General features: G+C 38.3%; 1 protein-coding gene across 1 annotated transcript; it reads right to left on the bottom strand.

The window, feature by feature from the left end:
* Positions 1-386: 386 nt before the first annotated feature.
* LOC115591738 (phospholipase A2 inhibitor and Ly6/PLAUR domain-containing protein-like) lies at positions 387-1,412 on the bottom strand. The gene is made up of 4 exons (XM_030433996.1): positions 1,364-1,412; positions 915-1,016; positions 650-817; positions 387-511 (listed from the first exon to the last, which is right to left on the bottom strand). Exons 1-4 carry the CDS (start codon positions 1,410-1,412, stop codon positions 387-389), a joined length of 444 nt encoding a protein of 147 aa, XP_030289856.1.
* Positions 1,413-12,563: the final 11,151 nt, after the last annotated feature.

The following is a 12,563-nucleotide window of genomic DNA, read 5'->3' as shown; positions in this document are numbered from 1 at the left end:
ACTTAAGAAACGTATATTTAAGAACGAAAAGGTTACAGTATTCAATAACTTAAAACTGTAGTTATGTTACTTTTTAAGTAGGTGGAGCTCAATCTAATGTCTAAATAAAATGTGGGTTTTTGAACATTTTTTAATTTTGATTGAATCTTCATCTCTAAAGTAACAAGTCACGATAGCTTTCATGTAAATTTAGTGCAGTGAAATGTACATTTTACAATTAAATGTATATATTCAAGTAAATTAACATTAAACATACATTCAGTGCTTTAGTTACTATATTTAATAATGTTCCTCAACTGGTTGATTTTCTAGAGTTCACATGTAGTGACTTCTTCCAAAAACTTTCAGGCAGAGACATTTATTTAGACAATCTGTGTTGTACTGTATCATAAAGACTCACCACTCGCTTGAAAGCATTGGTTCTCGTCTCCCCTGCATGTCACCGGAGTGTTGCATAGTTGGTTGGTACAAGAATTACACTGTAGGGTGTTATCTGTCGGAGTCGCAGGAGCTGAAAGAGAAAAGAACAAAATCATTCACTCGAAGAAAAGAGAACATTAAAGTATTTCATGATGAAAATCAAACATGTTAGAAGATACCAGTGTTCTATTTGTTAATACATTTTATTTTATATACTGTCTATATTTACCAGGTAGAGTTGCTGTGTTACAGTTATCTGTGTTGCAGCACTCAGCGGAAGAAACTGCACTGGAAGCACCCAGGTTGACTGAAAATGTCAGAGAGCCTGTGGCTGGACACAGTGAGGAAGATGCACATCCCTTGACGATCTGTGGCACTGTCACTCCAGATGAATTGGCTACAAAATCAAAGGTTACTTTGTTAATGTTGGACTCACAACACTACATACAGTATATTTCACTGAATTAGAATAGATGACGTAAAGAAATGAATACCTTGAATATTAGCTGTTATACACATCGTCTCTGAAGTGCATGTCACAGGCGCCTGGCTTGAACACTGTGTATTGGTGCAAGTTTGACACACAAGGGCTCCAGCTGCAATAAGGAGAAAAATAGTTAAAGTATGATCACATCTCAAATGTCGAATCAAATGTCTGAAGTTCTCTGATCGCCTGTGAAGGCTGAAAACTATTTCTTCTGCTTGTGCTTGTGGATTACATGAGGTTGTGTAAATGGTGTCTAATTGTAGGACTTTAATCTAAGTCATCATTGTTTCATCACCTCTTTAGACTCTGTCTCTTACTGCTATACCGTATCATTCAAATGTACCCTCCAAGTCTTATCTACAAGGACATGAAACTATAAAACTGATATTAAGTGTAAAACTTATTATCAGTTAAAAACGTATAAAGTGAGTAAAAAAGTAAGAGTAATATAGTTACCTGTGCTGGAGAGTGCCCAGATGAGAGTCAGAGAAAGGATCAGCTTCATCATGATGAACAGGTCAGATATTGGTTGTCCTCGATGGAGATACTACAGCTTACCAGAACAGCTGCTCTTTATATACTGTACAGGTGTCGAAAATATTCATGCCAGACACATTCAGAAAAACGTCAGGGATTGGGTGTGTTTCTATTTTTACAGTGGGACAATCGTGACAGTCACCTCCTCTATTGTCACTTGGAAAAAACCTGTAATTATGTCACACACCTTTCCACACCCTATTTAATTCTGGCAATGTTTGCTTGTGATCTGTTGTGCACTTAAAGGAATGTTTAAAACACAATTTAATTTAAGTGAGTTAAATTTTTTTCTTTAATACTTTTTTCTCTTTTCTGCTCCCTGAAAATGTCTACAATTCAGTTTTTCTCTCTAGTTCTGTTGTCATCAATCAACAACAAAAAGCATATTAAATGTCGGTGGGCTGTAAAAGCTATTGGGAACTTTCATCGTTCATTATTGATGTCCAGTTGACTGACACCTAAACAGGATGCAAAATTAATGTTTTCTCAACATTATTTTAGACTTCTTTTCAGCTTTGATTACAGACATCCAAATGACAACTTCTCAATCCTGAACATTTACCAGGTGAGCTACCAGGGAACCCTACAGACTCACTTCTTTGTAATAATGTAATAATGGAAATGTAAAAGTCATTGAGCATTGAGTAAAATTGAGCTATGTTTAATACTTCAATTTTGAACTACAGGAAGTTTTGGAAGTCTGTAATTGAAGTTGCAAATATGTCTAAAATGAAAACATAAAAACTTTCATTTTGATCCTATAACGACGCCACCTGAACATCAAGACTGAAAGACAAAGACGTTGAATTTACGTCTTACATACTTTTCACCCAGTTGGTTTCCAGAGTGTTTGTTGACTTATTGAATGCATCACTGAACTTGTGACGAAAGAAAAACAAGACAAGAATGTTCTTGATGCAAAAACCAATGTTGATGTCATCGTGTTACACATTGTTCTGAAGGGAGGAAACGGACATACTGTGCATAGGCATGCATGCTTCACATCTCATTATCACTTCCTCTGTTTTAAAGTTCTCTTGTTTTGTTGTTCAGTGAGTTTGAGTACTGTTGTTGACAGTGCTGGGTTTTGACACGACGTTGCCCCACCTGCTGTTGTTGAATTGACGCCACTGGCCCTCTCTATTTTTACCTCAATAATAGGCCATTGAAAAATCAGACGTTAAGTTACTCATCAAGTAATTGTGCATCAGACCCACACCCACACCCAGGTACATGTGTGTCGTTCTTTTGCCTTGTTAATTAAAACCAACTATTTTTTATGATCAGAGTCTGAACGCAGTGTTTTATTATAGGACAAACAATGGAGGCTGTGTCACATACATTGGTGGAAGTATCTAAGTACATTTATTCAAGTCTACTCATGTCTAGTTTTGTGGTACCTGTACCTAAGAATTAAAAAGGTCTGCTTATTTACACTTCTACTCCACTACTATACAATCCAACAGAGATATTGTGCTTTTTACTCCACTACATTTGTTGGATGCCTTTTATAAGTAGTTAATTTGTCGATTTAGATTAAAAACAAAATTTATTTCAATTTAACAAATACATTATCATGTGTTATATTGGGTGAAGAGTATTTAAATATTTAGGCTACTGTGCTGCCTCTTTAAAATCTTTCTTCAAATTATTTGCATATTCACTAGCAAGGACCACACCGTCAACGAGATGCGTTTAAGGATTTATTAGTGACAAAGGAAAACGAAGTGTCGAAGATCTTGGTTCTTTTGAGTTCTTCAAGTGCGTTGTGGGGATTCTTGTAGAGAATCCGCCGCCGCTCCCGGGCAGCGACGGACCCCCAAAAACCTCCAATTACTTGAGAAGAGATTGAGCGGATCTGAGATCTTTGAGATCTGAACGGATGTAACGGTGGTACGTTTGGGAGGACCAGCGGCCTATGAGATGTATGAAGTGTTCTGGGAAGCCACGAGAGGCTGAAGTGGCAGCTCCGATTCTGAAGGAGTGCCCAGAGTAGTTGTCGGGCAAAATACCAGACAATGAGAGCACCCGGCGAAAGTGATGGTGGAACCAGAATCGACTGCCACTTGGCTGGATTTGGAGATGAAGAGAGGATCTGTCGTTGTTGTGAGATTTACGGAATTGCAAGAAATTTGCGAGGGTTTCGAAGGGATTCAGTGGTCATTGGACCTTGAAGAAGAAGACGGGTGTAGGCAGACCAAATTGATTGGTTTTGGTTTGCTTTAAGTGGAACACCATAGTGTCGTCTGAAAAGCGAGACAAGTCAGAAATGCAAGCATGACGGCTTGAGTTGTATCTTGTTTTACCAGGCTGCGATTTTACAAGGAATTTAAAGCAATTAGCAAGCCCAGATAATCCTTGAAAGTTCTTGATGATGATATTGATCCTTTGGTGATTTCACAAAGTTGCTGGTTGCTGTTGTCATACATAATCTTCCCCTTTACCAGCTACGACATGAAGCAGTTTGTCCTCTGGGAATTTCTTCAGCAAAGTATAGTTTTTCCAAGCCATAATGTATGCATATAAGTTCTGACTTCATATCTGAGTTCATATGGTCCATTTCAATAGATAAGGAAAATATCTGTAAGCAATATTACACAAAAAGGTGTACTTTAATGTTGGTTATGGAAGATATTTTTGGTCAATTAAAATTAAAAGCCCAAATAGAAAAATTAAAAGAGTAGATTATGGTATTATGTTATGGGGTATAGAGACCCTGTATATGTTCAGAGAAACAGGTAACACTTTTATTTGAGAGCATTAGATTATCTTATTTTCGTAGGTTACCAAGTTGTATCATCATCACACTCGAGGGTGTGCTTCTCATTGGCACCATTGTCAGTTAATGGAAAGATTCTCTGGTTCATTTAGAGAGCTCTCAACAGACTCAATCCTCCAATTTTTGTAGCTCATTTACAACAACAACTTCCCAGATGTACCCAAGGAGCCAAGCACCATTGGCACCCATGTTTTATAGGCCACGCCCTAGTAAGTGCTCAGATAATTAACCTCCACCACTAGGTTGGGAACAGACTATCGATCAAGAAGTCCACTGTTAAAACAGTGACGGGACACTGCTGATAAAACTATTTCTAATTATAAAGATAAAACGTTTTATATCATTTGTTCTCCAAAGTACTTTCAGTTAAAAACTTTTCCAAATGTTACACATTTTAGTATAAAGCTTAATGACTTTGGTGATTCCCCAACTTATCCTGTAGCACGACTTTAAGGTTCTATTGGAGAGATTTCCTTGAAGTTTGCTATACCTACCTGAATAACTTTATACTATAACATGATCAGGTCAGATGTTAATTTAATCAGCAATTTGGTTTATGACTAATTACACAAAAAACTAATGACATCATATCCATCTGCCCCAGCTGTAGATATGATATCTTAAGATGTAAGTTATTTTTAAAGTGTTTATAAATATACCTGTAAAGTATCTCATAACTGGATGTTGTTAGACAACATATTGAATGACAATATAATATAATACAAATGTTATAAAATGTATCTTCATTGGAGGAGTTATGATTATTTAAAATACTCTACATGAAAATATACTCCAAATATCCTCAGATCCACAACTGACTACCTGATGATGATTAAAAAACCTAACCGTACGATTTCTGCTGCTCCATGCATTTGAGGACATTGCGACTCCTTCTTTTGAATTACCACTGTTACACCCTTTTTAATGTTCTATTCTTCACAGAGAAACACTCTATTGAAATCCAGGGCACAGTTGTCATCAAGTAAAACCAGTATGGTGGGTAAAATGAAAGACAATGCTGATGGTGTCATTATGATATGGCATGACTGTACATCATTATTCTAAAGGGTCATTTTTCAGAGGAAAAACCAAGGAGCCTCGTTTAAATGTTATTTCTATATTAAAAGATTGTCTATTAATAAAAATGTATGTCTCTGTCTCATGCCAGCACAAGAAAATATTTGCGTCACGTTACTCACATGAGTTTGATCATGGGGTTATACATTTCATACATCCAGATGTCGTTAATGAACAACATCTGTATTAACCAAAACGAGGAGAGTTCTCTGTGATCTGACTGCAATAAATGTATAAAAAGGACACCGAAATATCATCATAATGTTGTCTTGTGAAAAGCCTTAACTCATGCTTTGTCATGTCTGTTGGCCAAATGACAAGTGAGGCATCTGGGCGACTACACATTCTGAGCACATTCAACACATTCTGATTTAATGGTGACAGCTTGCTTCTGCTTTTAGGAGTTAAGAAATGTGACCGGTGTGGGATTTACACGTCCAGGGGCCCCGGAGCCAGTAATTAGCTCTGTGTGTGCACTAAAAGTTAGCTAGAGGACAAGGCCCCTACAGGGTACGAAAACTGAGTTCAGCTCTCACTCCATAGGTTTGGAGCTTACTTAATGTATACATTTCCATACAAGTACACAGAGATCAGGGACGTGCACATGATTATAGAGGGGCAGGGGCTCAAAGTCAGAATAGGGCAGTATGTGCAGACGCTGTGAATTTTCGGCCCTTAATTAGACAGTATGTAGATTGATTAATGTAAAATTAATGAAAAAAGTACTTTTAGAAAACTAACTACTTAGCTGTGTAGCTTGTGTAACTGTAAGTGATGTGCAACTGCCATTTCATTTGTGTCAACAAATTATTATCAACATGGGTATATTCACATCATCATAATACTGAGGTTTGGAAGACATGCAATTCAGCTGCAGTTCAATGAAACACTGGTTTGTTATTAGCCTATTTATTAGAGGGCAAGTGCAAACTAGAAATACAGGCTACACATCTAAAAATGTGACAAAACCAAGAAATTACTACTGTGACTGTTAGTAGGAACAGCAATGTTTACAACAGCAAAGTCACAGTAAACTCAATATCTGGAAGAAGTTTAAGATGTGTGGCAAGATAAACAGCCGACACAGACAGCTGTCAGATTATTCTTAACTCTGGTTAACAAGCAGTTAGCTTAACAAGCACAAATGGACGCTCCTCTGAAATATGACTCATATTTAAGCACGTTGAATAAGTGGAAGGCGACTCGTTAGCCCCCACAAGGAAGTTATGTTACAGTTTTTATTGATTGCTTTGATGCAGCAGTCAACTCAAACTCCACATTTTCAAAACAGTTAACACACAGGTCGAAACAGTGGCACTCATGGTCAAAATGACTCATTTTGTTTGCAAAAGGCTCTAACCATGCCAAAACATTTAAAATATGCAACAAAAGCTAATTTTGCCTTCAAACAACACAACTTGCAAACAAGTGTATGAGCTCTTCCAATCAACCATTACACAGTGGACAACAAAATACAAAATACAGCACTCAGTGCAAATTGGTGCACCATTGCTTGTCATTGTGACCTGTTACTCTACGCAGCTTTCATGCCATTTGTTGTCAAATTTGCCGTCTTGCGAAGAATTGAATCCAGAATCAGAAATGCTTTGATGCATTTTTTGATTCCATTGATTCTTTTTTTCGAACTGTGGCTGAAAACTGAAATACTGTAAATATTACACAAAATACATGGAAACCAAAATAAAATCTATTAGAGTATAAGAAAATAAGAAAGCTGGTAGTCTCATAGTTCACAAAACATTTCTGCAGCTTCACAGCAAGCATTTTCCTGAACAACTGACCTGTTTTAAAACATAGAAAAGAAGTTAAAGATATAAAATATTACAGTAAAGTATAACAATCTATTACTGTAGAGTATAAGAAATAGCCACTATTGATACTCAGTCTCTTCTGTCTTGAAGATGGGGCCACATGGCCTCATCCACATCACATTCATTATCCTCTCTTGCAATGAACCAAGGGAAAAAAGTCTTCTTGCATGCCATCCAACCTTGACATTCCTCTGCACCTATTTCTCACTCTCATCCGCCTTAGACCTCTTCAATCCATGTTGGCAAAGAACAACACAGCCGCTGCACTTTTTAAGGCCTGCAGACTGATTGCTCATTGAAGATTTGTGTTTAGGAGTGTCAAACAGGTGCTTTAGTGATTTCATACTGATGTAGGTAGTTTCTAATAGTTAGGAACAGATGGTTTCTGTTTGGTTACCATAGCTAAAACAATGGAGTTTGGACTGCTTGAATGACATCCGTGTTAACTGTTCTGCAAAAGGGTGGGGAAAATGTGTCAATTCAATGAGAAAGGGTTAACACATCTGCAAGAGGTGTCTTGGGCTCTGCTGAGACAGTGATGATGAAAACCGAGTGGATTCCAGTTTGCTTAAACAGGTCAAAGCAATCAATAAAAACTGTAATGGACTTATAACTCACAAAGGTTCAAGTCGCTCCACTGTCATGTCTCATCTATGTGCATGGTTGAGTTCTGATGAGGCAGCAGCTTCTGGGGGGGGGGGGGGGGGGGGTGTTTTAAGTTGAAAAGTAGCGACCGTTCGTAGAGAGAGACAGCAGAGCCGCAGCGGACAGAGAAGCTGCTTTAGGCTCAACACACACACACAATACCATATTACATACAAAATGCGTACGGTAGATAACAGTGGCGTTTTTATACCGCCGTTTTTTGACATCCCTTTGCACAACAGGAATTTCTTTATTCATTAAAAAAAAAACCACACAAAAAGGGCACTTTGTAATAGGAGGCAAAAAGGGCAGGGGCTCAAGCACCACTTGGGCCTTATGTGTGCATGTGCCTGACAGAGATAATCTGGTCAACTTTATGCTGTAAACTCTAAGGAGTGACATCAGCAGGGTTAGGTGATTTACAGAAGATGAGCTATTCCAGATGGAGTGGAGGCAGATCAACTCCTCTTTCTTCCTTCTATTGGATAGATGGACCCTCAATCCACCAAAGTGACCAATTAGAAGAAGTAGGTAGGTGTGGGCGAATGGACTTTAAAAAAGGCCCCCATAGGCAGAGAAAGGTGATTACTTGTAGATTTCCGAGATCGAAGGTTTGAGAGGATTTCTTGTAAAGCGGAAAGGCCACACTGGTTTGGATGCAGGCTTAAGTTCTGTTTCAATAAAGATTGCTCTATCATTCCACCCAGCCTTGCCTCCGCAGAATTCTTTCATCACCAAACTACACACCAACACCCTTGATGAAGACAGCCCAGAAACAACACAAGCAAACAACTTTTACAGTTAGGTCTGAGAATATTTGGATAGTGATACAGTTTCCATAATTGTGGCCCTATACGCTATCACAATGGATTTGAAATGAAATTGAAGTGTAGACTTTCATCTTTAATTGAGGGTATTTACATCAAAATTGGAGGAAAGGTTTAGGAATTGTAAAACTTTTCCCATCATTCTGGTACAGGTTTATCTTAGTTTGATCTGTCCAAAGAAAGCTGTTCCAGAACTGGGCTGCCTTTTTTTAGATGTGTTCTGGCAAACTCTAATCTGGCCTTTCTATTTTTAACGCTTATGAATGTTTTCTTAAAATGTTTACAATCCAGTCCAACCTACATAAAAATATAAGGCATAAACATGTAAATCGAGCAGGGATGCCTAATGTCAGCTACTTGGACAATAAACCAATAAACAAATGCCTCTTCTGGAATAATCAAACTGAAATGTGCTTCAACAAGCTCAAGTTAAATAATATATTAAAACTGAAGGTGTATGGGGGTCTCTGGTTTCAATGGGTTCAAGAATGAACACAGTTTCCTCACTAGACTGATGTGGGCCAGAGTTTCTGGCTGCCAGTCTAGTGGGATGAGGTTCTCGTTGGCTGTGTCCCAATTCAGGGCCAGCATCCTTCGGAGTGCGCATTTGAAGTGCAATTACGTCACAACGTTGTGCGGAGGCTGTCCCAATTTAACGGATCCTCCAAATGCAGCCCACAAATACTGCCTGCTTTTCCCTCCTCCTGGAGGACGCACCGCTACTATCCTTCGCAGCTATAAATTGCCCAAAATTCATTACGCGACCGAAGAGAATAAATAAATAAATAAATAAATAAATAATAGCGACCTCAAGTGGCACAGATATCGCATTTAAATGTAAGTATTGGGTCTATACTTGGTTTTTACTCATTTGTACATCCAACGCCAGATATGTTAAACTTCAAGGGACCTTAAAACCTCAAAATGTCAGTTAAAATAAGCTGGTTATGCTCAGCTTGATGCCTTTAGAAGTAAAGCCTAAAAATCCTTCACTTTCAAATGTTAGACGTTTAGATGTTGACTTATATCTTATTGTGACTGTGGAGATGTTATAGAATCGTTTTACTTCATATACATAAACGGACCAAGATAAACAGATTCAGATCAGGCTGTGATCCCTGCTTTAATTCCAGACTGTAAACTATAAAATCTAGTTAAACGTTTGAATAAAGAGCGAAGTTTATGATTATCCTTATGATGATTATATTTTTTTGCTGTATAAGAACTTTTGTCTGTTGACGTAACAAAAAACATCTTTTACATTTCATTTTGTTTTAGGGAGCAACAGAGCGAGAACAATTTATGATAGCAAACAGCATCAAGTGCTACTTTTCAGGGACAACAAGGGATTTAATGTTTTCTTTTATTATTAAGGTCTTAACAGTTACAACTATATACAAAACTACAGCATAAATAACTACAGATTATTATTAACTATTAACAAAAACAATTATTATTAAAAACAACATTAAAACAGTTACAAATGATGTACAGGCTCAGCAGGAGTCCCTGCAGTGCTGCTGGGCTGGATGGGATGCCAAAATAAAGATCCTGGTGTCAGTGGGACATCATCTGGGTCGGTACTCAGGGTGTTTGGGGGTCCAGTCTCCTCTGTCCACCACATCATCCATCAATTGGGTTTGCAGTTCTGACTCGATCGACGGCTGCCATGTCATCAAGAATTTCTTAAGAAAGAGGTAATTTCATAATATATATAATAATAATAAATCATTACGACAAACAAAACTATCTACCAAACACTTTAAATAGGAATAATGCCTTTAAAATCAAAATAAAACCATATGTGCAATCAACAGTTTATATGTCAGCATTAACGTAATGTACCGGTATGTTAATGACCCTTAACTGTTAGCTGGCTAATAATGATAATAATGATGAACATTACTGTGGGTTCAATAACAGGTTTACCTCTCCACGGTCCTCTCTCAGCTGGAGATAAGCCAGAGCCGCTTCTCCTCTTCCTCCACATGGAGCGGGCTTAAAGTGGAAATCAGGAATTCCTGCAGCTCAAACATATTTGGCAGTCAAACTTTACTCTTCTTGTCACTTTCTTGTCACCTGGGCTGCATAAATACTGACGTATGAGTAGGGGCGGGAACATCTGGTGACGCAACCAGGAAATGCTTCGAAGGCTAGACCATCCCATTTAACAATAGTTGACGCGGCCTGCAGGTCTCTTCCTGCATCCAAGGCAGCATCCTTGACGTGGCTTGCAGGTCTCTTCGAAGGACCCAGCCTTTGCGGGCGGCGAAGGCTGGGTCCTTCGAAGAGACCTGCAAGCCACGTCAAGGATGCTGCCCCTGAATTGGGACACAGCTATTGAGTCAGGGACAGATTCAGAATGAAGGTGAGAGCCACCTGGGTAACATGCCCCAACTCTATTAAGCCTTCACAAAAGGGCGTCGTGGCTGGGAGGGGAACACCCCAAGCTGCCTCCATTCCTCAATCAGGAGTTAGTCTCCACCACCCTGCACTCAGGTGATCTGAATACCCTGCAATCAGTCCAGAGGGATTTTGAAAATCAACCAAAACCAAAGAAAGATTGCAGGTCTGAAACAATGGGACTGCTACAGTTTTATTGTGAAAAAAAAACGTATTCATGGCCATACAAGCAGGGGCGCTGCCAGGGATTTTGGGCCCCATGAAAAAATATCACACTGGGCCCCATCATCACAGGCCACGTGAACTCTGCGCAACTGCTGTAACCACATCTCCAGGACTCAATCGACTCATTCAAGGCTTTATATAACTCTACCTTTGCAACTGTCTTGTCTTTTGTAGTCCAATATGAGTATGAAGTTTACTGCTAGTGAGCTGTGCAAATATAACCCTGCAGACATATATCCAACAGTCTGCACACAGTGGAATTCACTATTTGATGCAAGACTTATACGCTGTATAGGAAATGTGCTGAGGGCTATCTTTTACAGTCTAAATGTTTTAGATATATAAATAAACAGCACTGAATCCTGCAGAATATTGACATTAACTACCTGCAGTTAGGTATCAACACCACTACATTTGATATTTTATTGTGTTTATCAATTTTATAGATTTTGATTCATTTATACCTTCCTAGTGTATTTGTTTGCATATCACTGTGTTTTAGTTTTGTTTCGTGATCCAGAAGCTACTAAGAATCGACCCAGGAGGGATTAATAAAGTCTATATCCATACATGTGATAGATCGGTCATAATTTCGCCTGCATCTAAACATCTGACTTGAAGGAATTATTTCAGTATTGGCTGTAACTTTAATGCAGACTGAGTCACTGGGTGCTTCTAACTGTCCAGCATCCAATACAGACTATGGGTTTTTTGTTTGTTTCATATAATTATCAATAAGCGGAAAAATAATTACAGTGTTTGGTTGAAAAAGGTTTAGTTTCCTTTTTTGTAATAGTGAAAGAAAAAAGATAAATAAATTGCCACAGAGCCCTACACTGATGCTAACTGACATGTCATTCAACACAATGTTGCTCACCATCTTGAGATGGTTCATGGTGTTGTTGAGTCTGGTAGGAGTGACAGGGACAAATGATTATCTTGCTTACCTGCACTGATTAAATGTATGTTAGAAAGGAGTGAAATGTAACTGAAATGTAGCTTATTTCACTTTGGCGCCAAGCTCACTGTAACAAGACACTGGCTCTACCCATGAGCCACAGTCACTCTTATCAATATGTGGGGACCTCTAGCAATTTGTAATGATAATTATTAATAACTATTGAATATATGTTATCATTGCTATTCAAATTAATACAAAAAATGTGAATGTTGCCCACCAATCATTTGACGTTTTATATAGATTACCTCTCAGCAGCCCCCTCACTTCCAACATCCCTGGATAACTAATGTAAAAACAAAATATTAACCCAAATGACTGAGATGTCGATTAACATACGATTTATATTGTCACATGTAGGTCATTTATTGTG

Source organism: Sparus aurata, chromosome 11, assembly GCF_900880675.1.
Source record: "Sparus aurata chromosome 11, fSpaAur1.1, whole genome shotgun sequence".
NCBI lineage: Eukaryota > Metazoa > Chordata > Actinopteri > Spariformes > Sparidae > Sparus > Sparus aurata.
This window is presented reverse-complemented; position numbering and strand designations above follow the sequence as displayed.

Coding starts and splice junctions, on each gene's coding strand:
- LOC115591738 (XM_030433996.1), bottom strand. CDS start 1,412: ATGAAGCTGATCCTTTCTCTGACTCTCATCTGGGCACTCTCCAGCACA. Junction 1,017..1,363: donor CTGGGCACTCTCCAGCACAG/GTAACTATATTA, acceptor TCCTTATTGCAG/CTGGAGCCCTTGTGTGTCAA. Junction 818..914: donor TATAACAGCTAATATTCAAG/GTATTCATTTCT, acceptor TTGATTTTGTAG/CCAATTCATCTGGAGTGACA.